Consider the following 24791-nt stretch of genomic DNA (forward strand, 5'->3'; position numbering starts at 1 on the left):
ATTATTATAGAGATTCCGCAAAGAAGAGCTGGTCACTCTATTCTCCAAAGCACCTGAGGGCAGGACAAGAAGCAATGAATGGAAAGTAATCAAAGGGAGAAGCAATTTAGAACTGAGGAGAAATTTCCTGACAGTGAGAACAATTCATCAGTGGAACAACTTGCCTCCAGAAGTTGTGAATGCTCCAACACTGGAAGCTTCTAAGAAGGATGACTATTTGTCTGAAGTGGTGTAGGGTTTCCTGCCTAAGCAGGGGGTTGGAGTAGAAGACCTCCAAGGTCCCTTCCAACTCTTGTTATCCTTTTATGCTCTTGAAGGTCTGTTTAAGGTTGCTTTGTTTCTGGAAACAAACTTATCATGCATTGACCTGATCTAAAACACTTTGGGAGATGAGGTGGCCTGAGGCCAGAAGGTTGTTTTTTTTATGGAATATGTTTTCCTGTAGAAATGAGGCCAATTCCTTCAGCAAGCTTTTAAAATTGAGCATTTGCAAAGAGCCTTGTCTGTGGCTGGATAGATAATCTACTTCCTATTCCTATAGAACATTCTGTGCACGATACCAGCGCGATAACACATGCTTCTCCATTTGCGCGAGCATTTCCCAAATTGTCCATTCTCTAAGAAAGATGAGGGGGGGAAAAAACACAAGAGAAATATTTCCTAACTTGAAATCCAGACATTCTAAACATTCTGTCAGGGTTCCAAATAGCATCCAAAAGTAAACCAGAGTCCAAGGCAAAGTATTGCTCAAAGTTCCAATTTATGAAGAGAGCCATGTTGGCACATCTGGGAAAACCTGAATCTGAAAGCTTCCCAGTTTTCCCCACCTAGTTGAAAGTTCAAGATCTTGCCCCCACACCCACAAGTCCATCCCATGGTCCAATCTCCCACTGCCATGTTGGCAGTTCCATCCATCCAGTTCCGGTTAGGTGCAGAAGTGCAGAGACAAAGGATGACCTTGGCCTTCTAGAAAGAATTTTGTTATGGCTACATGGCATCTAACTCCCATTTTCCCACAATAGAAAATGTATAGCAGAATAATAGTAAGTATGGCAAGCCAAAAAGACCCCAAAGAAAAGATGGTTGCAGGCCGGACACATTAGAGTTTTTAATTTTGATTTTAATTTTTATTGGAAACCACCGAGAGACGGCAGGAGACAGCAGCATAGAAATAATAATAATAATAATAATAATAATAATAATAATAATAATAATAATAATAATAATAATAATAATAATAATAATAATAATAATAATAATAATAATAATAAATCTCATTGGACTGATTTGGAAAAGATCTCTCCTTTTTTCTCCTTTCAAGATGGGAGAATAGCATGTGTGCATGTGTCTCTAATAGCTCTGGAGATGTTTGTCTGTCATTTATTAGAAAGCTGGAAGAAGACATATTTTTAATGTTTTTGGCAACATTTTCTCTCTTCCCTCCCCTTCCACCAATGCTGCTCAATTGCATTGGCCTGCGGAGTGTCAAGTCCAATCCTTTATAGTCCAGTGTGAAGCCAGCGTATGGGACTAATATGTTAACATCTGTCCCGTACAGCAGGCATACAAATGACCTTGGTGTATCATCATTAATTTTCTCTCGAAACAAACCAGCCAGAACTATTGCTAGGAGAAACAATTTGAAGAACATCAGCATATAGTCAAACTTATTTAGTCTGTGACATTGATAGAAAGCCTGTTGCTGTTCAAAGGCAAATTCATCAAGGAAGCGGCAAAGAAACAAGTCACCTTGACTGAACATGCGGAAAAGATCAGGACTCTGGGGACACGCTTCCCCTCCCTCCCCCCAATCCTTCTCTTCCTTCCTCCTCTCTCCTCGACATAAGTCTACTTTTTCAATACAGAATAGGCTCATCAGCCTTTAGGAAAAGTCTTGAGCCAAATTCAAGAACTGGACACTCACTCCCTCCCTCCCTCCCTCCCTCCCTCCCTCCCGCTCTCTCTCTCTCTCTCTCTCTCTCTCTCTCTCTCTCTCTCTCTCTCTCTCTCTCTCTCTCTCTCTCTCTCTCTCTCTCTCTGTATGTGTATTATGCATATGTATATTAACCCATAAAGTGTGACTGTAGTATTATTTATCCTCTTATTTCCCCCTTCTTCGGATGTTTAGACTGTCAGCATTCCAAATATCATCCAGAAATAAATCAGAGTCCAAGGCAGAGCTATCCTTAATGTTCCAATTTAATAAGACAGACATGTTGGCACAAACTGTGGAATCCCGAATCTGAAACTTCCTGGTTTTCCCCACCTAGTTGAAAGTTCAATATCTTGCCCCCACACCCACAAGTTCATCACATGGTCCAATCTTCATCTGCCATGCTGGCATTTCCACCCTTCTAGTTCCGGTCAGGTGCAGAGGTGCAGAGACAAAGAATGACCTTGGGCTTCTAGAAAGGAATGACAACACACATTCTACAATTCTACTCCTTACTTTTCCCCCTCCCAATTACTACACTAATGAAACAGCATAGTAAAATAATAGAGAGTGTGGCAGGCCAAAAATCCTAAAAGGAATATAACTGCAGGCCTGACATAGACTGGATTTGGCAATTTTATTCTATTATTATTATTCTCTGCTTTTTCCAAGTACACCGAGTGCTTCAGTACCTTCTCTGTCTAACTAACAAATTTCTTCTGTGCCTAATTATAATTGGCATATAAAGTAGTCTCCTCCTTACTCCTCCTCTATCTCTTCTTCTTCTTCTTCTTCTTCTTCTTCTTCTTCTTCTTCTTCTTCTTCTTCTTCTTCTTCTTCTTCTTCTTCTCCCCCTCCTCTCCCACCTCCTCCTCTTCTCCTCCTCCTCCTCCTCTCCTCCTCCTCCTCTTCTTCTCCTCCTCCTTCCCCTCCCCCCCCCCTCCTCCTCCTCCTCCTCCTCCTCCTCCTCCTCCTCATATGTATTTGCAGAACTCCAGGAATAGAAAGCATCTATTATTTGAATGTCTATTGTATAAGAAAGAGATCAACAGCTTGGACTACACATTAGACAAGCAACCTATCGGATCCTTATATCAAAGCAACAGATTTCATATGCAGTCAGAGTTCATTTAAAAAAAAATCACATAAAACACATCCATTTCTTTGACTAAAACAGTTCATTTGACATTTGCATATCTGACTCTGATTTGCACGATTTGTGGGGGTGCTTCAGAAATAGCTTTTGCATTCTTTATTTTATGCTTTCTTTCTTTAATCTTTTATTCCCTTCTCACGTGTGGTTTTTATTAACCTTCCCAGTTCTAATTCTGTATTTGGTTTGGCCTATTGGCTACTCCACCAACAAGTTACATCCTTTAGGAAAACTCATGTCATCTGAATCCTTGCAAGTTACAAGATACAATATGGTCTTCCTTTGAATGTATCAGGGTTTCAAACATAAAGGCTTAAATGGATAGGTTGTTAGCAATACTTCTGGTAGGAAATGCTGCAGTGTTGCTTGGGTCTGTATTAAGGTACCAAATCTGCATCTCCTATCCATGTGGACCAAACATGTCTATCTAGGTATTGATTCTCGTTGATGCCTGTCAAGTCATCTCATTGATAGCAGAATGGATTGGATACCTCCCAAGGTTGGGGCAAGTCCTTTTTTCAAAAAGAGAAATTAAGAGTTAGAAATTCGATTCAGGTCTGCCTGCTAGCATCTGAGTCTGGAGTTAGAGCATTTCTCCAACATCTACCCAGCCCTGCTTGGTCTAAAATCTTCATCAGCTCTGAACAAATATAATATAATGTCTTGAAGGAAGTTAGGACCCACCCCTCTCCTAGGAAAATAAGATGTCTTAGGAAATATTAAAAGGGCAGAATATTTTCCTAAAAGGGAGGCAGAAACTCAACCCCCCCGCTCACCTTTTTCAATGGGGATATTAAGGCCTGGGCCAGTCTATTCTACATAAGAAAGATCTACCTACTTCAGGCAGAGCCATAGGAGGAATTTTCCAAAGCCCCTTCATTACATCATCACCCAGCAAGGCTCAACCAAGCCTGGGACACAGACAACTTACAAAGTTACCCCTGCATGACCCCATGGGAGTCTCACAACCAATCAGAATACAAACTCAAATTCAAAATCCCAGAGAGGGTATAAAACCCAGGCACTCTCAGCATCTCTTCCCTTCTCCTCCTCAGGACCTCAAACCATGAGATCCTGTCCACCATTAAACCATCTTTCCCAGCTGTCTCCATGTTTCCAATGTCTTTCTTCCCAGACCTGAAACCAGATGGATGTTACTTCCAATTGTCCCAAAGATGTTTTTTTCAAAAGGCAACTGGACTTTGGTTTTGCTTGAAGATGTTTTGCTTATCATTCCCAGTTCCTGCAACGGTTCTTCACATGTTTTAGCCTCCAGTCCCCTCATCATCTTTGTTGCTCTTCTCTGCACTCTTTCCAGAGTCTCCACATCTTTTTTACATCATGGCAACCAAAACTGGATGCAGGATTCCAAGTGTGGCCTTACCAAATAAAATGATATTAACACTTCACAGGATCTTAATTCTATCCCCAGTGCTGGCACTTCTGCTTTGAAATGGAGATGAGCACCGCCCCCTAGAGTTGGGAACGACTAGCACATATGTGCGAGGGGAACCTTTACCTTTATTCTTTCTCAGTGAGACAAAGGGACAAAGTAAAAAAAAATCTTAGCCCCTAATATCTACCTGGAATTATTTGAACAAAAGGGATAATTTGCATAGTTATATTCTCCCTATGTATCATAGGAAGGGATGAAAAGAAGATAAAAGATGAAAGCGAGATTATTTTCCCCACAATCATATAGAAGTCACGCAAATCCTGAAAAACATTTTTTTTACTTGCACATTCTAATTATTCATATTATCTCCCTCACACACACAAATAAAGAGGCCATTTTATCAAATGTTGTCTGAGGAGATTTGAATTCTTCGGCTTCTAATTTTTATTTTATTTTTAAATGACACAAGTTTAATAGAATCTTGCAGTTATTTCAGATACCACAATGATGTTATATCTTCTGCCTTTCTTCCCCACCAATACCTGAAAAGGTTCTTAGGTGGGCACCTGTCTTTTGAAGAGCCCTCTCTGCTTAGCTATGCAACTTCACAATATTGTGTGTTCGGAGATAATCTCCAGGATCAAGTTAACAATAAAAGGCATTTAAGGAGAATGGTATCTAAGCCACTGGTGATTTTTTTGGGGGGAAAGTACAGTTCTACATTTAGGCAAGAAAAACAAAATGCACATGTGGTACCTTGCTCAATAGAAGTATCTGTGAGAGGGATCTTGGAGTCCTAGTGGACAACCATTTAAGTAGGAGCCAGCCATGTGCAGCAGCTGCCAAAAAAGCCAACACGGTTCTAGGCTGCATCAACAGAGGGATAGAATCAAGATCATGTGAAGGGTTAATACCACTTTATAATGCCTTGGTAAGGCCACACTTGGAATACTGCATTCAGTTTTGGTTGCTATGATGTAGAAAAGATGTGGAGACTCTAGAAAGAGTGCAGAGAAGAGCAACAAAGATGATGAGGGGACTGGAGGCTAAAACATATGAAGAACCGTTGCAGGAACTGGGAATGTCTAGTTTAATGAATAGAAGGACTAGGGGAGACATGATAGCAGTGTTCCAATATCTCGGGAGCTGCCCCAAAGAAGGAGGAGTCAAGCTATTTTCAAAAGCACCTGAGGGTAGGACGAGAAGCAATGGGTGGAAACTAAGCAACTTAGAACTTAAGGAGAAATTTCCTGACAGTTAGAACAATTAATCAGTGGAACAACTTGCCTCCAGAAGTTGCAAATGCTCCAACACTGGAAGTTTTTAAGAAGATATTGGACAACCATTTGTCTGAAGTGATGTAGGGTTTCCTGTCTAGGCAGGGGGTTGGACTAGAAGACCTCCAATGTCCCTTCCAACTCCGTTATTCTATTCTATTCTATTCTAAATGAGGCATGGATGGGGCCTTCTGGAAGCATGTGGCTGCCAAGTTAAGGAGCTGAAATTGGCAAGAAATCTGTCTTCCTAACCCTTTAAAGTTTACTGGTTTTCTAGGAGAGGAGTGAAGACTTTGGGATTGTTAGAGTCTTTCCAAAAACTGATATAGAATTGCCCCCAACAATCTGGGTCCTCATTTTACCCACCTCGGAAGGATGGAAGGCTGAATCAACCTTGAGCTAGTCAGGATCGCACTGCTGGCAGTCGGCAGTTAGCCTGCAATACTGCATTTAAGGAAGGAAGGAAGGAAGGAAGGAAGGAAGGAAGGAAGGAAGGAAGGAAGGAAGGAAGGAAGGAAGGAAGGAAGGAAGGAAGGAAGGAAGGAAGGAAGGAAGGGCAATAGCAATAGCACTTAGACTTATATACCACTTCACAATGCTTTCCAGCCCTCACTAAGCAGTTTACAGAGCCAGCCTCTTGCCCCCAACAATCTGGGTCCTCATTTTACCCACCTCGGAAGGATGGAAGGCTGAATCAACCTTGAGCTAGTCAGGATCGCACTGCTGGCAGTCGGCAGTTAGCCTGCAATACTGCATTTAAGTAAGGAAGGAAGGAAGGAAGGAAGGAAGGAAGGAAGGAAGGAAGGAAGGAAGGAAGGAAGGAAGGAAGGAAGGAAGGAAGGAAGGGCAATAGCAATAGCACTTAGACTTATATACCACTTCACAATGCTTTCCAGCCCTCACTAAGCAGTTTACAGAGCCAGCCTCTTGCCCCCAACAATCTGGGTCCTCATTTTACCCACCTCGGAAGGATGGAAGGCTGAATCAACCTTGAGCTAGTCAGGATCGCACTGCTGGCAGTCGGCAGTTAGCCTGCAATACTGCATTTAAGGAAGGAAGGAAGGAAGGAAGGAAGGAAGGAAGGAAGGAAGGAAGGAAGGAAGGAAGGAAGGAAGGAAGGAAGGAAGGGCAATAGCAATAGCACTTAGACTTATATACCACTTCACAATGCTTTCCAGCCCTCACTAAGCAGTTTACAGAGCCAGCCTCTTGCCCCCAACAATCTGGGTCCTCATTTTACCCACCTCGGAACGACGGAAGGCTGAGTCAACCTTGAGCCGGTGAGATTTGAACTGCTGAACTGCAGCTAGCAATCAGTTGAAGTAGCCTGCAGTACTGCGCTACCCACTTACGCCGCCTCGGCTCTTGTAATGTCAAACAGTCACGAAATGTACTGTTGTAAGTTTGAGACTTCCTGTATCAGTGAAAGCAGGTCGCAAGATAGATTGGACAGCATGAGGAGTGAATCTGCACAAAATATGGTGTATATCATGGTAGCCCCGACTGATGGGACTCGCTACATGGTCAGTTCCTGAAATCAAACAGCTGGAAGGCCCAACAAGAAAGAGATGGCATTAGTTCTAGATGGCTGCCGTAACTGAACAGTGAGTTCATTATATCAAGCCAGTCTCTGGAGCTTTGCACCATCCCAGTTAAGCAGCAGTAATAGAAAGCAGCTGGAAGAGGACGTTAGGTCAGGTGAATCATTAGCCCTGAAAATTGCATGACGATCACTCCTGTCCGACAGCGAGACTTTCACACATCATCACCCTCTTAAAAAGGGGGAGGTCAAACAGTCAGCTGAACTTGGTGCAGGAAGACTATTAAAAGAGAGAGAGAGAATTGTAGCTTGGGATTTCGACAAGGTCCACCTCTCAGGGAAAGCCATGCTTTTAATAGGGCTGGAAGGGACCTCAGAGGGCTTCTAGTCCAACCCCTTGTCCAAGGCAAAAGACCTTATTGCATCCCAGATCCTGCCCCAGGGGTGGGTTCCTGTTGGCATTACTACAGGTTCGGCACCCGAAAGGTTTTGCAAATGTTCCACGTGCGTGTGCATTTGCACTTAAAACAGTCTGCACACACGCACAACATTGTAAAAGGGAAAAAAAATACATTTTTCAATGAAGATTGTTCTGCACATGTGCAGAACAGAAAATAAAGATGGCGGTGCCAAGGTCAAGTGTCCGGCTACTGTCAGGCCTGCAGACATATTATCTGGTGGATCTTAAACCTGCCACACTTCCTATTATTCTACTATGTATTTTGTATCGTGGGAAAATGGGAGGGGGAATTGTACGGACTTAGATGGTATGTAGTCATAACAACATTCTTTCTAGGAAGCCAAGGTCATCTCTTGTCTCTGCATCTCTGCAGCTGACCGGAACTGGATGGGTGGAACTGCCAGCATGGCAGTGGGAGATTGGACTGTGTGATGGACTTGTGGGTGTGAGGGCAAGATCTTGAACTTTCAACTAGGTGGGGAAAACCAGGAAGCTTTCAGATTTGGGTTTTCCCAGATGTGCCAACATGACTCTCTTAATAAATTGGAACTTTGAAGAATCCTTTGTCTCGGACTCTGATTTACTTTTGGATGCTATTTGGAACCCTGACAGCTGCCATGCTCCAGCTATGTTTTTAATCACATCAAAGGTTGCAAAGGAAGCCATATTCTCCTTCCTTCTTGGGTTTTTTTTTTTTTTTTTGCTTCTTGCTTCTGCCACAATGCATCCATGAACACCTGGAAGTCAGAAGACATGACGATTTTTTAAAAATTTCACAACCAACTGGAGGTCAGGAGCCATGATGAAAATTCTTTAATTTCACAGAGAGAATTAAACATAGTTTCAATTGGGAAAATGTGACCATCCTAGATCAGGCCAAGTCCCCAAATGCTAGGGAATTACTAGAACTTTACTTACTTTACTTTTATTTAATTTATAAACCGCACCCTCTCTCCGAAGGGACTCGCACCCTAGAAGCCTAGCACTCTGACAAATAAGCCATAAATAAACACATAGGCATTAGCAACATCTAGAGATGATGCCAGGGGTCAGCAACCCATGGCTCTGGAAACGAAATGGAGTTTGCCACCCCTGCCCTATGCCATTCCAGAGAAATGGCTCTCCAGTCTCTTCTTGAAGTCTGCCTCCTCTTCTTCTCCATTGTATGCATCTTTGCATGGACCCAACCTCAGCATAAAATGTACAATCTTCTAGCACGTTCATTTGGTGAGCGACTTAAGAATGGAATGGGGCCAAGTCCTTTCAAACGACTTGACTCAGTTTACCCCACTTATCAACACCAGCTAATCAGTGCGTCAACTCCCTTTCGGTTGATTTATTTTGCAGAATGCATATTTTGCCTTTTCTGCCAAAAATGGTGCTGAAAGGCATTTTTTTTTTTGGTGGGTCATGATTTGGAATGGCCAAACCTGTCAATTATGGTTTCTGTCAGATTTGCTGTTTCTCCTGTCAGTTTGCATTAAAGGAATTTAAAAAGTGACATGAAAATATGTACATGTTATTGTGTGTATTGATCTTGAAGGGTTCCATTTTTGCAAACCGTTTTTTTTTTTTAAAAAATTGCATGATGGTTTGTTTCTATACAATATAGACACCAATGTTTATTTTTAGCCACATTTTCCTGAAATGTATAACTCTTAGTTTCTGCCATGTGCTGTTTTGTTATATATTTCTTTTCCCAGACAGTATCTTTATAAAATCAAGAAACAATAAATGACTTATATATAATTATATTTATGTGCAGAAATAAATTTGAGTAATGCTAATTTAGTAAGCCGGTAGAAAATGCTAATTCAATTTACATCTTCTCACTTTAACCATAACATTTCTCTGGTTGCCAAAATATGTATGTAGCCAGGATGAAATTAGATTTCACTTGTTTATTCTCAATATAATTTAATTCTTGGTCATTTGTGTGATTACCATTCTTAAATGTAATGTTTCCCATGTTGTCATGTTGAATGAAGAGGCTGGCTTGAGAGGCACTCTGAAGGATCTGCATTTAATGTTGGGGAAGACTACAGACATTTGACTGTGTCCTTGAGCCTTACTGTTTTAAGCCTCTTAATCCAGTTGCAGAATGTAACTAATCAGGTAAAGTTAATTTAGCCCTTAAGGTAAAGGTTCCCCTCGTACATATGTGCTAGTCGTTCCTGACTCTAGGGGACAGTGCTCATCTCTGTTTCAAAGCCGAAGAGTCAGCACTGCCAAAGACGTTTCCATGGTCATGTGGCCGGCATGACTAAATTCCGAAGGAGCACAGAACACTGTTACCTTCCCACCAAAGGTGGTTCCTATTTTTTCTACTTGCATTTTTACATGCTTTCAAACTGCTAGGTGGCAGAAGCTGGGACAAGTAACAGGAGCTCACTGTCTGTTATGTGGCGCTAGGGATTCGAACCACTGAACCTCTAACCTTTATGATCAACAAGCTCAGCGTCTTAGCCACGAAGCCACCGCATCCCTTAATTTAGCCCTTAGTTTGGGGATTATTTAAAAGGGTTATGGCATTTGCACGAACCACTCATCTTCCTTGACCCAGTTTTACGTGTCAGGTTCCACAAAACTATGGCATGTTGACAAAGCACAATTGACTAGCATGAAACAATGTGATGCTTAAGGCCATGTGTGAACCCAGCAACTGAGTCTTTTGGGTTAATTCTAGATAGTGTTGAGGTGAGGTAGCTCAGTGGCTTAAAAGATGCTAGAGAAAATCTATACTCTAGCAGTTTGAGTCCTAACACTGTGTGATGGAGTAAGCTCCCGTCACTCGTCTCAGCTCCCACCCACCTAGCAGTTCAAAAGCACATAAATGCAAGTAGATAAATAGGTACCACTTTTATGGGAAGGTAAGAGATGCGGTGGTGCAGTGGTTAGAATGCAGTATTGCAGGCTACTTCTGCTGACTGCCGGCTGTCTGCAATTTGGCAGTTCGAATCTCACCAGGCTCCCGGTTGACTCATCCTTCCATCCTTCCGAGGTGGGTAAAATGAGAACCCAGATTGTTGGGGGCAAGAGGCTGACTCTGTAAACCGCTCAGAGAGGGCTGTAAAATCACCGTGAAGCAATATATAAGTCTAAGTGCTATTGCTAATAGCGTTTCAATTTTGCCATACGCTTTGCACTGTGGCATGTGGTCATGCTGGCCACATGACCATAGAAACATCTTCAGGCTCAATGGCGTAAAGAAACAGAGATGGGTACCACTCTCTAAAGTCAGCTACAACTAGTAGAGTAAAACCCACAGGAACTCCTTTACCTTCCTACCTTAGAGCAGTGTTTCCAACTTGGGCTACTTCAAGATGCATGGATTTCAACTCCTGGAATTCTTCTCAATGGTCTTGATGGCCAGGACATTTTGGAAATGTATACATTTGGAATGTAACCAGGTTAAAAAAACACTGCTCCAGATGCATTTCTTTAGAAGCTCATAGGTGTTCAAAATGAAATATGGGCAAGATACAATACAATACAATACAATAGCAGAGTTGGAAGGGACCTTGGAGGTCTTCTAGTCCAACCCCCTGCCTAGGCAAAAAACCCTATACCATTCCAGACAAATGGCTATCCAACATCTTCTTAAAGACTTCCAGTGTCGGGGCATTCACAACTTCTGTTCCACTGATTAATTGTTCTAACTGTCAGGAAATTCCTCCTCAGTTCTACGATGGTAATTCCCTTCTCAATATACTAATGTGGATATATTTTGAGACAGTGTAGAGTAGTGTTTCTCAGCCATGGTGATTTTTAATATGTCTGGATTTTAACTGGCTGAGGAATTCCAGGAGTTGAAGTCCACATTAAAGTTGCCAAGGAACTTGCACTAGAGTAGTGATGGCGAACCTTTTTGGCACTGAATGCCCAAACCAGAATGCGCGTGCATTTGCGTGCATGTGTGCAAACCATAAATCTGAAGACCAGCTGGCCGGTGCATGCATGCCTGGTTTTTTGGCCATTTTGGGGGCTGTTTTTGGCTTGAAAAACAGCCAAAAATGGTCTGGTTTTGGGGCATTTTTGGTCCCTTTTCAGGTCATTTTGGGGCTGTTTTCTGACTATTTCTTGGGCATTATTTGCCTGAAAACAGCCCAATAAAAGGACCACAAATGCCCCCCACATAGGCTGGTTTTTGGACATTTCTTGAGCTGTTTTCTGGCCATTTCCCAGCCATTTGTGTCCTGAAAACAGCCCCCAAAATACCTGAAACAGCCCAAAAAAGGACCAAAAACGCTTCAAAAACAGGCATTGGACATTTCTTGAGCTGTTTTCAGTCCTTTTTCCAGCACTCCAGTGCCCGCAAAGACCAGCATGCAATGGTGCACATGCCCACAGAGGGGCTGTGCATGCCACCTCTGGCACACGTGCCACAGGTTCGCCATCACGGAACTAGAGGTTCAACTTTCAGGTCTAAAAAGGCAAATATGATTCAGATCATCTTTCAATTTATGAATGATCTAAAAATTAGTATTTCTCAACCTTGTCAACTTTAAGCTGTGTGGACTTCAACTTCCAGGATCCCCCAGCCAGCATGGAGAATTCCTGGAGCTGATGTACATAATTTTTAGAGCTGACAAGGTTGAGAAACAGTGATATAGAGGTCATAAATTCACTCCAAAGCCCAAATCTGTTATTTTGACTTTAAACTTTTAAAACAGTTGCCTCTCAAAGATTGGATGACTGATGAGTTAACTCACTGCCTCATTATTCAACACATCAACAGGGATTATGGATTGAACAATTCAGCTAAATTAAGTGATGTTTCAAATCAAACCTTGGCTTTTTGGTATTTGAAGCTTTCCCTGGAACCTGATGAGAAATTGTCTAAAAATGCTGAATCTATTCCATTGATTCCCCTATACACTCAACGGTCTTCTGTTTCCATCATAATTCTTAAATTCTCAGAATTTCCTCTTTGCACAGCAAAAAATAAAAGAATATCATGTCAATATTTTCCTGATGACTATTTCCTAAAAGTACTAGAAATCAGGTGGCGTTTCAAGTTCAACTATTGGAAAGGAAGTATTTCCATGCAAGAGAAGGAATTTATTTTATTAATCCTCCAGTATTTTCAGGGAAATTGTCATCTGTTAAGCATAGAAAACAGAATTGTACAACTGTATAATTTTGTAATTGCTTTCAGAAACAGCCACTGAGTGAAATGAATGAGTAGTTCACATGTACTTAGAATACAGAATAACAGAATTGGAAGGGACCTTGGAGGTCTTCTAGTCCAACCCCCTGCCTTGGCAGGAAATCCTACACCACATCAGTCAAATGGTTATCCAACATCTTTTTAAAATCTTCCAGTATTGGAGCATTCACAACATCTGGAGGCAAGTTGTTCTACTGCTTAATTTTTCTAACTGTCAGGAAATTTCTCCTTAGTTCTAAGTTGCTTCTCTCCTTGATTAGTGTCCACCCATTGCTTCTTGTTCTGTCCTCAGGTGCCTTGGAGAATAGTTTGACTCCCTCTTCTCTGTGGCAACCCCTGAGATATTGGAACACTGCTATCATGTCTCTCCTTCACCTGAACCTGAAGTTCCCCATTCCAGGGAAGGATACTGCGAAATCCCCATTCCCTCCCCACTCCAGGGAAGGATACAGCGAAATCCCCATTCCCTCCCCACTCCAGGGAAGCATACAGCAAAATCCCCATTCCCTCCCCACTCCAGGGGAAGGATACAGCGAAATCCCCATTCCCTCCCCACTCCAGGGAAGCATACAGCAAAATCCCCATTCCCTCCCCACTCCAGGGGAAGGATACAGCAAAATCCCCATTCTCTCCCCACTCCAGGGAAGGATACAGCAAAATCCCCATTCTCTCCCCACTCCAGGGAAGGATACAGCGAAATCCCCATTCTCTCCCCACTCCAGGGAAGGATACAGCGAAATCCCCATTCTCTCCCCACTCCAGGGAAGGATACAGCAAAATCCCCATTCTCTCCCCACTCCAGGGAAGGATACAGCGAAATCCCCATTCTCTTCCCACTCCAGGGGAAGGATACAGCGAAATCCCCATTCTCTCCCCACTCCAGGGAAGGATACAGCAAAATCCCCATTCTCTCCCCACTCCAGGGAAGGATACAGCAAAATCCCCATTCTCTCCCCACTCCAGGGAAGGATACTGCGAAATCCCCATTCTCTCCCCACTCCAGGGAAGGATACAGCAAAATCCCCATTCTCTCCCCACTCCAGGGAAGGATACTGCGAAATCCCCATTCTCTCCCCACTCCAGGGAAGGATACAGCAAAATCCCCATTCTCTCCCCACTCCAGGGAAGGATACAGCAAAATCCCCATTCTCTCCCCACTCCAGGGAAGGATACAGCAAAATCCCCATTCTCTCCCCACTCCAGGGAAGGATACTGCGAAATCCCCATTCTCTCCCCACTCCAGGGAAGGATACAGCAAAATCCCCATTCTCTCCCCACTCCAGGGAAGGATACAACAAAATCCCCATTCTCTTCCCACTCCAGGGGAAGGATACAGCGAAATCCCCATTCTCTCCCCACTCCAGGGAAGGATACAGCAAAATCCCCATTCTCTCCCCACTCCAGGGAAGGATACTGCGAAATCTCCATTCCTTCTCCACTCCAGGGGAAGGATATTGTGAAATCCCCATTCTCTCCCCACTCCAGGGAAGGATACAGCAAAATCCCCATTCCCTCCCCACTCCAGGGGAAGAATACTGCGAAATCTCCATTCCTTCTCCACTCCAGGGAAGGATACAGCAAAATCCCCATTCTCTCCCCACTCCAGGGGAAGAATACTGCGAAATCTCCATTCCTTCTCCACTCCAGGGGAAGGATATTGCGAAATCCCCATTCCCTCCCCACTCCAGGGAAGGATACAGCAAAATCCCCATTCCCTCCCCACTCCAGGGGAAGAATACTGCGAAATCCCCATTCCCTCCTGATCAGCTGGGACTCGGGAGGCAGAGAATAGGTGGGGACGCGGCCAGTCAGAGGTGATATTTACCAGTTCTCTGAACTACTCAAAATTTACGCTACCAGTTCTCCAGAATTTATCAGAACCTGCTGAATACCCCATCTGATGTGGTGACCAACACTGATGCAGTATTCCAGGTGTGGTCTTTGTTTTGTCTTCAAATGTTCTGAAATCCGACATTGTACTGAACCATCTTATGGGTTCTTTGATTTTGACTTCTTGTGTGACATGAACCTCTGCACTCTGGCTTGGAAATGCCCCCCCCCTCCCATTCCACAATTTATGGGTATGGTGAGAAATCAAAATACTGTATGTCCACCAGTGCTAACAATGTTGATGAAAACCAGAACTTGGTGAAATTTTGAAAAGCAGCTGTGAATGTAATTTCTCTGTTAAAGGGGTGTAAGGGAGGGACGTGGTGGCTCAGTGGCTAAAACGCAAAGCTTGTCAATGAGAAAGGTTGGCAGTTTGGCGGTTCGAATCCCTAGCGCCGCATAACAGACTGAGCTTCCATTACTTGTCCCAGCTTCTGCCAACCTAGTAGTTCGAAAGCATGTAAAAAATGCAAGTAGAAAAATAGGAATCGCCTTTGGTGGGAAGGTAACAGCGTTCCGTGCACCTTTGGCATTTAGTCATGCTGGCCACATGACCACGGAGACGTCTTCGGACAGTGCTGGCTCTTCAGCTTTGAAAAGGAGATGAGCACCGCCCTCTAGAGTCAGGAACGACTAGCACATATGTGCGAGGGGAACCTTTACCTTTAAGGGATTGAGAGGGAGGGAGGATGAGAAATTTTATTTTCTCCCGGTGGCTGTTAATGTTATTTTTACCCTGGCATGTACCTCCAATAAAAGTGCGGAAAAAGCTCACATATATCAAAAAACGGTATTCCAATCAACCAATTTGGGGGGAACATCATTCAACTGTGTCAGCTGAGTAAAATAGCTCTCCGAGTCACGCTACCTGCACTGATAATGAGAAAAATAAGGAGAGAGAAAATAAATAAATTTCTCCTATCTCTTTTTCTGCCTGCGTTAATTCTTTTTATTTCTCTAAGCCATTGGAAATCTCTTAAGTTTGGAAAAGATTGGTAATGGAATAACACTTCCAGTATGAACTGTTATTAAAAAGAAAAATGGGCATAGCGAAATGGTATGCATGCTTACTTGAAAACTAAGAAAACTAATTCATGCTGTGCTAATCCAATATGCATTTGGTTTTTTTAAAAAAAAATATTATTATTATTTTGATTTATGTATCTGTCCAAATCTAACGTAAACTCTGGGCAGCTTGCAGCGGTGAAAGAAAAAGTATATAACAAACAAAAACTATATTTAAAAAAACCACAGGTCATCTTCTACCTACAACTATAATGGAACCAGAATTTCTAATCAAATTCTAAGCAGCATCGTTATTAAGTGAGTCACACCTGATTTTTATGACCTTTTGTGCCATAGTTGTTAAGTGAATACTTGCAGTTGTTCTAATCTAAGTGAACCTGGCCTCCCCCCTTGACTTTGTTTTATCCCCCCTGGGAAGGTTGCAAATGCTAATCGTATGACCCAGGTCACCAGACTATAAAAAAGATGTTGAGAATCTAGAAAGAGTGCAGAGAAGAGCAATCGAGATGATGAGGGGACTGGAGGCTAAAACATACGATGAACGGTTGCAAGAACTGGGCATGGCTAGTCTAGTGAAGAGAAGGACCAGGGGAGACAGGATAGCAGTGTTCTAATATTTGAGGGGCTGCTGCAGAGAGGAAGGAGTCACCACCCCGAGTCCATTCGGGGAGAGGGGGCGGTCTAGAAGTCTAATAAAGTAAGTAAGTAAGTAAGCTATTTTCCAAATCCCCTGAAGGCCAGACAAGGAATAATGGATGGAAACTGATCAAGGAGAGAGCCAACCTAGAAATAAGGAGGAATTTTCTGACAGTGAGAACAATCAACCGCGGAAGAGAAGTTGCCTTCAGAAGTTGTGGGAGCTTCATCACTTGAGACTTTTAAGAGACTAGACTGCCATCTGTCAGAAAAGGTGTACGGTTTCCTGCTTGAGCGGGGAGGTTGGACTAGATGACCTACAAGGTCCCTTCTAACTTTGGTAATCTGTAATGATCAGGGATGCAGCAACTATTGTCAATACAAGTTGGTTGTCAAGCATCCTAATTTTGGTCATGTGGCTGTGTGATGTTGCAACAATGGTAAGTTGCAAGGGTCGGTTGAAAGTCACTTTTTTTGTGCCATTGTAACTTTGAACCATTGTTAAACAAATGGTTTTATGTCATGGACTATCTGTATTTTGCTTGTCTTAATTGTCGGGATTGTATAGTTGAGTTGAGGAAGAGTTGAAGGGTATGGAAATGAACAATATATTCTCTTAGATGACAAAATGCTTTGGATTGATTGCATTGCCATGCTCCAAAGTAACGATATTTTCTTTTTTCTTTTTTGACTTTATAATAAATATTTTTTATTAAATGTTTTGATCTTTAAAAACAATAGGGAAGACACAGCAAAGAAAAAAAACACAACAAGACAAAACAAAACACAGAACATGCATAACAATATAGAGTAATTTTACAGTAACTATATTTTCAAACGTCTGATGCCTTGTATTGAGACAGGACATTCTTAAAGACGTAATGCAAATGGAGCCATTTATTTATTTGGTCTTTTTATACCTTTTACTTTAGCACATTCATATCGCTCTTTCAAAAATTCACTGAAGTTAGAAGTTTTCATATTCAAATCAGGAATGGAAATAAACTGTTTCTACCTTGTCCCAAAGGTGATTTTCCAAAAAGGCAACTGGACTTCCTTGGTGTTGTCTTTGAAAACATTTTGCTTCTCATCCAAGAAGCTTCTTCAGTTCTGAAAAAAACAGTACAGAACTGTATAGAACTGAAGAAGCTTCTTGGATAAGAAGCAAAGTGTTTTCACAGGGGGGAAAAAACCCAAGAAAGTTCAGTTGTCTTTTGGAAAAACACCTTTGGGACAACCATAGCCTGGATGATTGAGAAGAGATACCTTTCTGCCTTGGCTTTCCCATTGCTGTGAATTATCTGCTAGCCTTAACCTGCAAGTGATGTTTGTTACATTAAAAAAGCGAAGCGATTAATGGAATTAGTCATTTGTCCGATTGATGCTAATGCAATGTTTTTCTTTCTTATCATTTGCAGGCTTTGACAATGCTGATGATAAACAACAAAGAGGTAGGATTTTCTCCTTTGACTTGGCTGGAAGTATGCCCTTCTCTAATTGTGTAAGCAGTATTGCCTGTACGTTATGGAATATTCATTGTTGGTTGTTCAAAATTTGGAGTGATTGGTTCTTTAGTTGATTTGTGAAGTTATTTTACCATGATTTATGGAATTTTCTTTCTGGCTGTCCATCTTTCGTCTTTTAATCCTTTAAAAATAGGTCAAGGGTCGCAGTTCATGGTACTTTGTTTTCCCTTTCCAGTACTAAGTGGACATTATTATGTTGCATGATATGACATTTGGTGGAAAAAGTAAGTTTTTAGGAAACTTCAAGCATTCTTTTAGATGTCCATAAAGAGTTCAGAGGCTGCCTTATAATATAGCAAGCATAATTGTGGAAGGAAGGAATGTGTTTCTTCTATGTCGATATATATTGACGAAGTGAGTAAATGCTGAAAATCTTATCTTAATGCAGTGCTTCTCAATTATTTTCTGTCATGTCCCCCCTAGGAAGAAGAAAACATTTCGCGCGCCCCGCGCAACTGTAAATAGTATCATTTGTCTATAAAATTGTTATAAGTACACCTCTGCATAACACTGTATCCTTATTAACGTATAAGAGAATAAAAAAAGAAAGAAATGTGGATCAATTTACAACAAAGAATAGCTTTATTAACTGTAGCAGAAAAGATTTAAAGGAGCACAGGATTTAAAGGAACACAATATTAAAAAAAACTTTAACCTGCAAAACAAAAATATATAAAATAATTTGAGCTGAGCCCCCCTTTACGGAGCCTCGCGCCCCCCCTGGGGGGCCCGCCCCACTATTTGAGAAGCACTGTCTTAATGTTATAATAATCTGTGCTTAATTGCATCTGGGAAAAGTGTGGCATTTCTGTTTTCCTGGTGTTTATTTCCTTGCATTTACTAGAATAATCCGCCCTCAATGCTGGAAGACTGGCTTGGTCTTCATTATAGTCCTAATTTTGGGTTGGCCATTTGTAGCTTTAAAGCAGCATGTGGCTTAATCTTATATGGCTTCTGGATTTAGTTGTGGCATAATCTCAAAATCTCTTTCCAAGTGATCATTTCAGCCATCAGAAATCCACCCCCCTCCCACCCCCACACTTGCTTTTATCACACCTCCACAGTGGGCGAATGTCCGAAAGAAATTATCCATGAGAAAATAGAGCCCCTTACAGTTTAAAAGTTGGCCAATGTGTCTGTTCCAATTTGTTTTGGTACTATTTTGTTCTTCTACATAAGAGTGCGTTTTTCAACCTGTCCCACTTATAGGGAATAAAATATAGGGTGGATGTTAGAAACATTGTTGGCTGTTTAGACCAGTATTTCTCAGCAACTTTAAGCAGTGGGTTTCTTGGTGCTCTCTGAGCTTGATTGTTTTTCTTGCAGAAGTTTCATTACCCAAAGCACTGATGATGTTACCTAGTTGGGTCATGAAACGTCTATAAGGAAAGCACCAAAGTGCTTTCAACCCTGAGCTACAAATATCCTCTTTTGCTGGTATTTTAAGATCTCTAGAGCGGGGGATTCTGGGAGTTGAAGTCCATGCATCTTAAAGTTGTTGAGATTCAAAAACACTGGTCTAGAATTTGATATCATGCCTGATGCTTCATCCATTTCAGAACTTGTTTTTACCTGCGTGACTTGCTCTGTTTCTTAGTCCCTGGAAAATGACGACCTGTTGATAAATGGGGGCTGGACAGTGAGCCTACTTGCATTCCCATCTAATCTATTTTCCCATGTATTTTTACTTTAGTTGTATTAGAGTTTATTGTAGTATCAAATATGAGTGGTGTGGTGGGCTAGTGGTGAAGATGCTCGCCTCCACTCGGAAGGTTGAGAGTTCCATCCTAGGTTGCGGCAAATGTTTCTCTTTCAGGGTGCTAAGAAAAAATTATCTACTGCGAACTTCACATAGGAGTCAGGAAGGGCATCCGGCCAGTAAATGCTCAGCTCCATTCAATTGCCTCTACTCTACCCCAAATTAAGGGATTACAGGGTCACAAAAAGGGAGGGCTTTTATTATAGTATAAAATACAAATAGAAATAAAGATTAGAGAGAAAAGGGGAAAAGTAGAAAGGAAAAGAAAGGATTATTTGCGATAGAATACAAAACACAGCTGCAATCTCAACTTTCTGCTTTATATTCCCATAAGCCATTTCTCCAGCAACCATGTTCATTAACTTATCCAAGATCAAAGTTTTTCTCTTGCAAACATAAAGTCCCGGAACAGTTTCCAAGTGGAACAAGATTGGATAAGTTCTTCTCTTTAATGAAAACAATTAGCTTAACCATCTTTACCGACTCCCATCACTTTTTCCAACCATTCTTCCTTTATGGGAGTTGATGCGTCTTTTTACAAATGGAGAATTCTTGCCTCTATCAACATATATAATAACACATTTCTAAATTTCCTTTATAGTACATGTATTCTTAAATGCACGGAGCTCCTGATGCATTTGAGAACTCATTCCACAACCGACTTTTCATCTGCAGTGCAATTAATTCATCATAGCTCCACAGTCCTAGTTGTGATGCCTTTTTTAAATAATCACACTCCCTTTCAGTGAGCCTAGGTTCCTTTGTTTTAAAGGTAATATCAGTTGATGGTCCAGAGAGCTTTTTTCTGTACGAAGCGAGGCTCAGCTTCACAGCAGGAAATTTGCAATGTTCACTAAAGCTAATTTTTAACTATAACAATATGTCTAGGTGACTCCAACTGCTGCAGTCAGATAAATTTTTAATGGGAACCTTTGGTAAATTAAATTGCATTATTAAAGAGAATAGATAAACTTGGCTAGTTGCTTTAAAGGATGAGGACAGAAGTTCATTTGCACCGGGCAAGGAATGACAATCTAATTCACTTACATTTAACTTGAAAGTGCTGTTTTTTAAGATTTCAAACCTGTCTGCCTTGCAAGCATGAATGCTCACTTAATCATCAATAAATTGAATAGCGCTGAGATGAAAATTAAAGTAATCTGTGATTGCATCTCGGTCTTCGGCAGAGTGCTCAAACCAGGGGTTTTGACCGAATCCTGTACATTGAGTTAAAAAGCACCCATTTCCCCCCTCCGATCCTGATTTCAGAGTCCTGTCGGAATCACACTGCTTGCTTTGTTCTCGGCTAAGTGCGTGCAAGTTAAATTTGACATCTGAACACTACGGGAATCTTAAAGTCACCACAGGGGAAATGTCCTTGGTAGAGATAATTCTCGTTTCGGAGCCAAGAAGAAGGAAATAGAATTAAAATGGCTTGATTTGAGAAGTGTTGGGAGGAATATCCATCTGGTTCGGTTCCAAGTGGGGAGAAAAGACACTGGGAACATGGAGGCTGATTGGAAAGAGGGTTTAATGACGGATAGGACATAGGTTTGAGGTCCTGGGCAGTTGACCACATGGAGTTGAGAATGGGGGTGGTGGTGGTATTTATACCTTCTCTTGGGCTTTGAACTTGAGCTTCCTGTTCCTGTGCAAGAATATGTATTCTATTGGCTGCTGTCAGACTCCCATGGGGCTATGCAGGGGTCATAGCTGAGTTTGTCTGAGATAAGTTTGGTTGCTGGCTGATGCAACATCCTTAGGAAATTTTCAAACGTAGTGAGCCCTGCCGGCTAGATGGGTAGAGGGCAAACCCTATTATGTCCTGAGGGGGTCATGTCTTAAACCCATCACCCTGGAACTGGAGGTCTTTTTTTCTTGAAGATAGGCTGGCCCAGTCCCTCTCAATGGGCACCAAATAACTGCTGTGGGCAGGGAGTTGAAGCTCTGCATTTCTGTCTCCCTTAAGATTTCTATTTCTCTTTTAGGGGAAATGTAATATTCTGCCTTTTTAATGTTTCCTAAAATATTTCATTCTTCTAGGGGAGGCTAATTTTCTACAGAATAAAGGGTTTGTGTCAAGAAAAAAAAATGGCTTGGATGTTGATCAGAAGCTTTGTGCTACCCAGTGGTGGATTGCAGGCGGTACGCCCTGGTATGGGCATACTGGTGCCTGCCCGGAGCACCAGGTACCCTTCCGGTACAGTGCTCCAGAGGGCCCACCCACCCGCCCGAACTCCTTACCTATATTTGAGCTCTTTGGCGGGTGGGTCATGGAGGCGTTGGAAGAGGTAAGGACGCACGCGGGGATGCTACGTGCATTCATGTGCTAGATGCCGGGCCCCTTTGCAACCGTACCAGTTGCAATAGGATCCGGAACCCACTACTGGTGCTACCCCTCATTTTGTAACCTTGACATGCTAGCAGGTGCCAGGTCTGTGTTTCTCAACCTCAGCAATGGAATTCACATGGGTGGACTTCAACTCTCAGAATTCCGCCAGCCTGCAGCTTTTTGCCTTTTGAAAAAGATACTTTTGGGACTTGAAAAAGATATTTTTGTTTCTTAAGTTGCCTATTGACTTCTTGCTTCTTCTCTGTTGTGGCCCACCAGCGGGCAGCAGAGCTGGCAGCAGATTCGGACAGTGAGGAGGTTGGGGAGGAAGATGGGCCAGTCCTGGAGTCTGGGGAGGGCTCTGATGAGGGCTCTGTGTCGGAGGCAGAGAGGGGACCAAGGCCATCTGACAGTTGTCAGCTGCCTTCAGAGTCAGACATCAGTGAGGCAGAAGAACAGCTGGAGCCTGTTCCCAGTGTGAGAATGCACAGAGTTGCCAGACGAAGGGAAGAGCTAAAGAACAGGGAGCGACTTGGGAGTAAAGCCTCAGGTGGACGATGAATGGCCCCTCCTATAGGGAATAAAAGAGGAGTGGAAGGGGAGGGGTGTTTGCAGGAGACCATTAGTTCATTCCTGCACTCTTGCCAAGTATTGCGGCGTCTGAAAGATCTCAGCCTGGCCACTCTCCAAGCCTGATAAAGGTCTGTAATTGTGAACTATCTTGAAAGACGGTGGGTGAGGAAAGACTTTGCTGGAGAGGAATTCACTGTAAGTTAAATAAAAGGGGTTTATCGGGACGAGGACTCGGCTTCGTGCTGCTGGGGAAACCTAGGTCAGTACATTCCCATTCAAATGACACGACAGTCCCTCCTTTCCATTTTCTTCCCCCTCAAAATGAGGAGACTTCTTTAATGGGCAGGTCACAACTGAAATAATATCTGACTGTGCTGCATATTTTTCAGCGTCCTTCCCTTTGTAAATATTCAAATGATGATGTCCTTTTAAGAAAAAGATTATAATCGCATGCATATGGATCCTAATAAAAAGATGGTTACCACAAACGTCTCAGCTCTCTTGTACAATAATATACTTAATGGAGCATGTTAAAGCCATTAGAAAACGGACTTCTGGGCAGGCTGGAAGATGGCCATTTGTTATCTAGGGACGATAATTGGCAGCCTTAAGCAATCAGGCAGATTCATCCCTGCTATCTATCACCGTATTGAATGGGGATCCAAAGGCTGTCTTGTATCCATGGGTGAGAGTTTGCACGGCCAAACTAAATCTAGACTAACCCAGAACTATATATGAATAAAAATATTACCGACATACATAATTTAAATGTAAAGCTTCCCCCACACATGCGTGTTAGTCATTTCCAGCTCTAGGGGGCGGTGCTCATCTCCGTTACTAAGCTGAAGAGCCAGCGCTGTCCGAAGATGTCTCCATGGTCACGTGGCCAGCATGACTCAATGCCCAAGTTGCATGGAACCCTATTAGCTTCCCACCAAAAGTGGTCCCTATTCTTCTACTTGCATTTTTAATGTGCTTTCAAACTGCAGAAGCATGGACAAGTAACGGGAGCTCACTCTGTTATGCGGCGCTAGGGATTCGAACCGCTGAACTGCTGACCTTGTGATTGACAAGCTCAGCATTTTAGACATTGAGCCACCATGTCCCCACATACATACATACATACATACATACATACATACATACATACATACATACATAGCTTTATTCATATATATTTATTCGTTCACACACATACAGTGTAAGACTAGAACAATATACAGCAGGGGTGTCCAATTCAAGGCCCACGGGCCGGATCCGGCCTGCGGGGTGTTTAGATTTGGCCCATGGGGCCGTCCTGGAAACAGGAAAGGACTGTCCCACGGTGCATCTGCCAGTGAAAACAGAACTCAGGAGCCCGTTTTCACTGGCAGAGCACTTGGGCCACCATAGGTTCCCCCAACATGAGTGACATTGAGCTGGCCATGCCCATCTGTCAATGCCCCCCACAAGGTCAAACACAACCCTGATGCAGCCCTCAATGAAATCAAGTTTGACACCCCTGATATACAGTATATAATATCTCTCTCTCTCTCTCTCTCTCTCTCTCTCTCTCTCTCTCTTTCTCTCTCTCCCTCCCTCCCTCCCTCCCTCCCTCCCTCTCTCTCTCTCTATCTATCACACACACACACACACACACACACCTCTAATCTAGTATTGTATCAGTTTGCTCACCACGCCTAGCAGGAAGACTCTGAGGCCCTAGAAAGAGTGCAGAGTAGAGCAACACAGATGGTTAGGGGCAGAGGAGGGGTTCCTACCGGTTTGGACTGGTTCAGGCAAGTAGGTAATAACTCGGCCGGCCACGCCCCTGAACCAGTTCTATCTGGTAGCACTGTTGTTGTTAGTGTCTGACCTATCGCGATCCCATGGACAACATTCCTCCAGGCCTTCCTCTCCTCTACCATCGCCTGGAGTCCATTTAAGCTCACGCCGACTGCTTCAGTGACTCCATCCAGTCACCCACCTTCTCTGTCGTCTTTTTCTTCTTTTGCCCTCCATATTCCCCAGCATGAGGCTCTTCTCCAGGGAGTCCTTCCTTCTCATTAGGTGGCCAAAGTCTTTGAGTTTCCTCTTCAGGATCTGGTCTTCTAAAGAGCAGTCAGGGTTGATCTCCTTTA

The 24791-nt window shown here is 42.7% G+C and overlaps 1 protein-coding gene across 2 annotated transcripts in view; it reads left to right on the forward strand.

Annotated features, from left to right (window-relative positions):
* RBFOX1 (RNA binding fox-1 homolog 1) overlaps window positions 1-24791 on the forward strand; it is a 2041748-nt gene that overhangs the window by 468469 nt on the left and 1548488 nt on the right. For both annotated transcript variants that reach the window (XM_081966089.1, XM_081966090.1), the window contains exon 3: window positions 17900-17932. In XM_081966089.1, coding sequence (XP_081822215.1) covers window positions 17900-17932 — 33 coding nt within the window. The remainder of the gene's footprint in view (window positions 1-17899; window positions 17933-24791) is intronic.

This window comes from Natrix helvetica (genome assembly GCF_964273705.1).
Source record: "Natrix helvetica genome assembly, chromosome: 13".
In the NCBI taxonomy this organism is placed as follows: Eukaryota; Metazoa; Chordata; class Lepidosauria; order Squamata; family Natricidae; genus Natrix; species Natrix helvetica.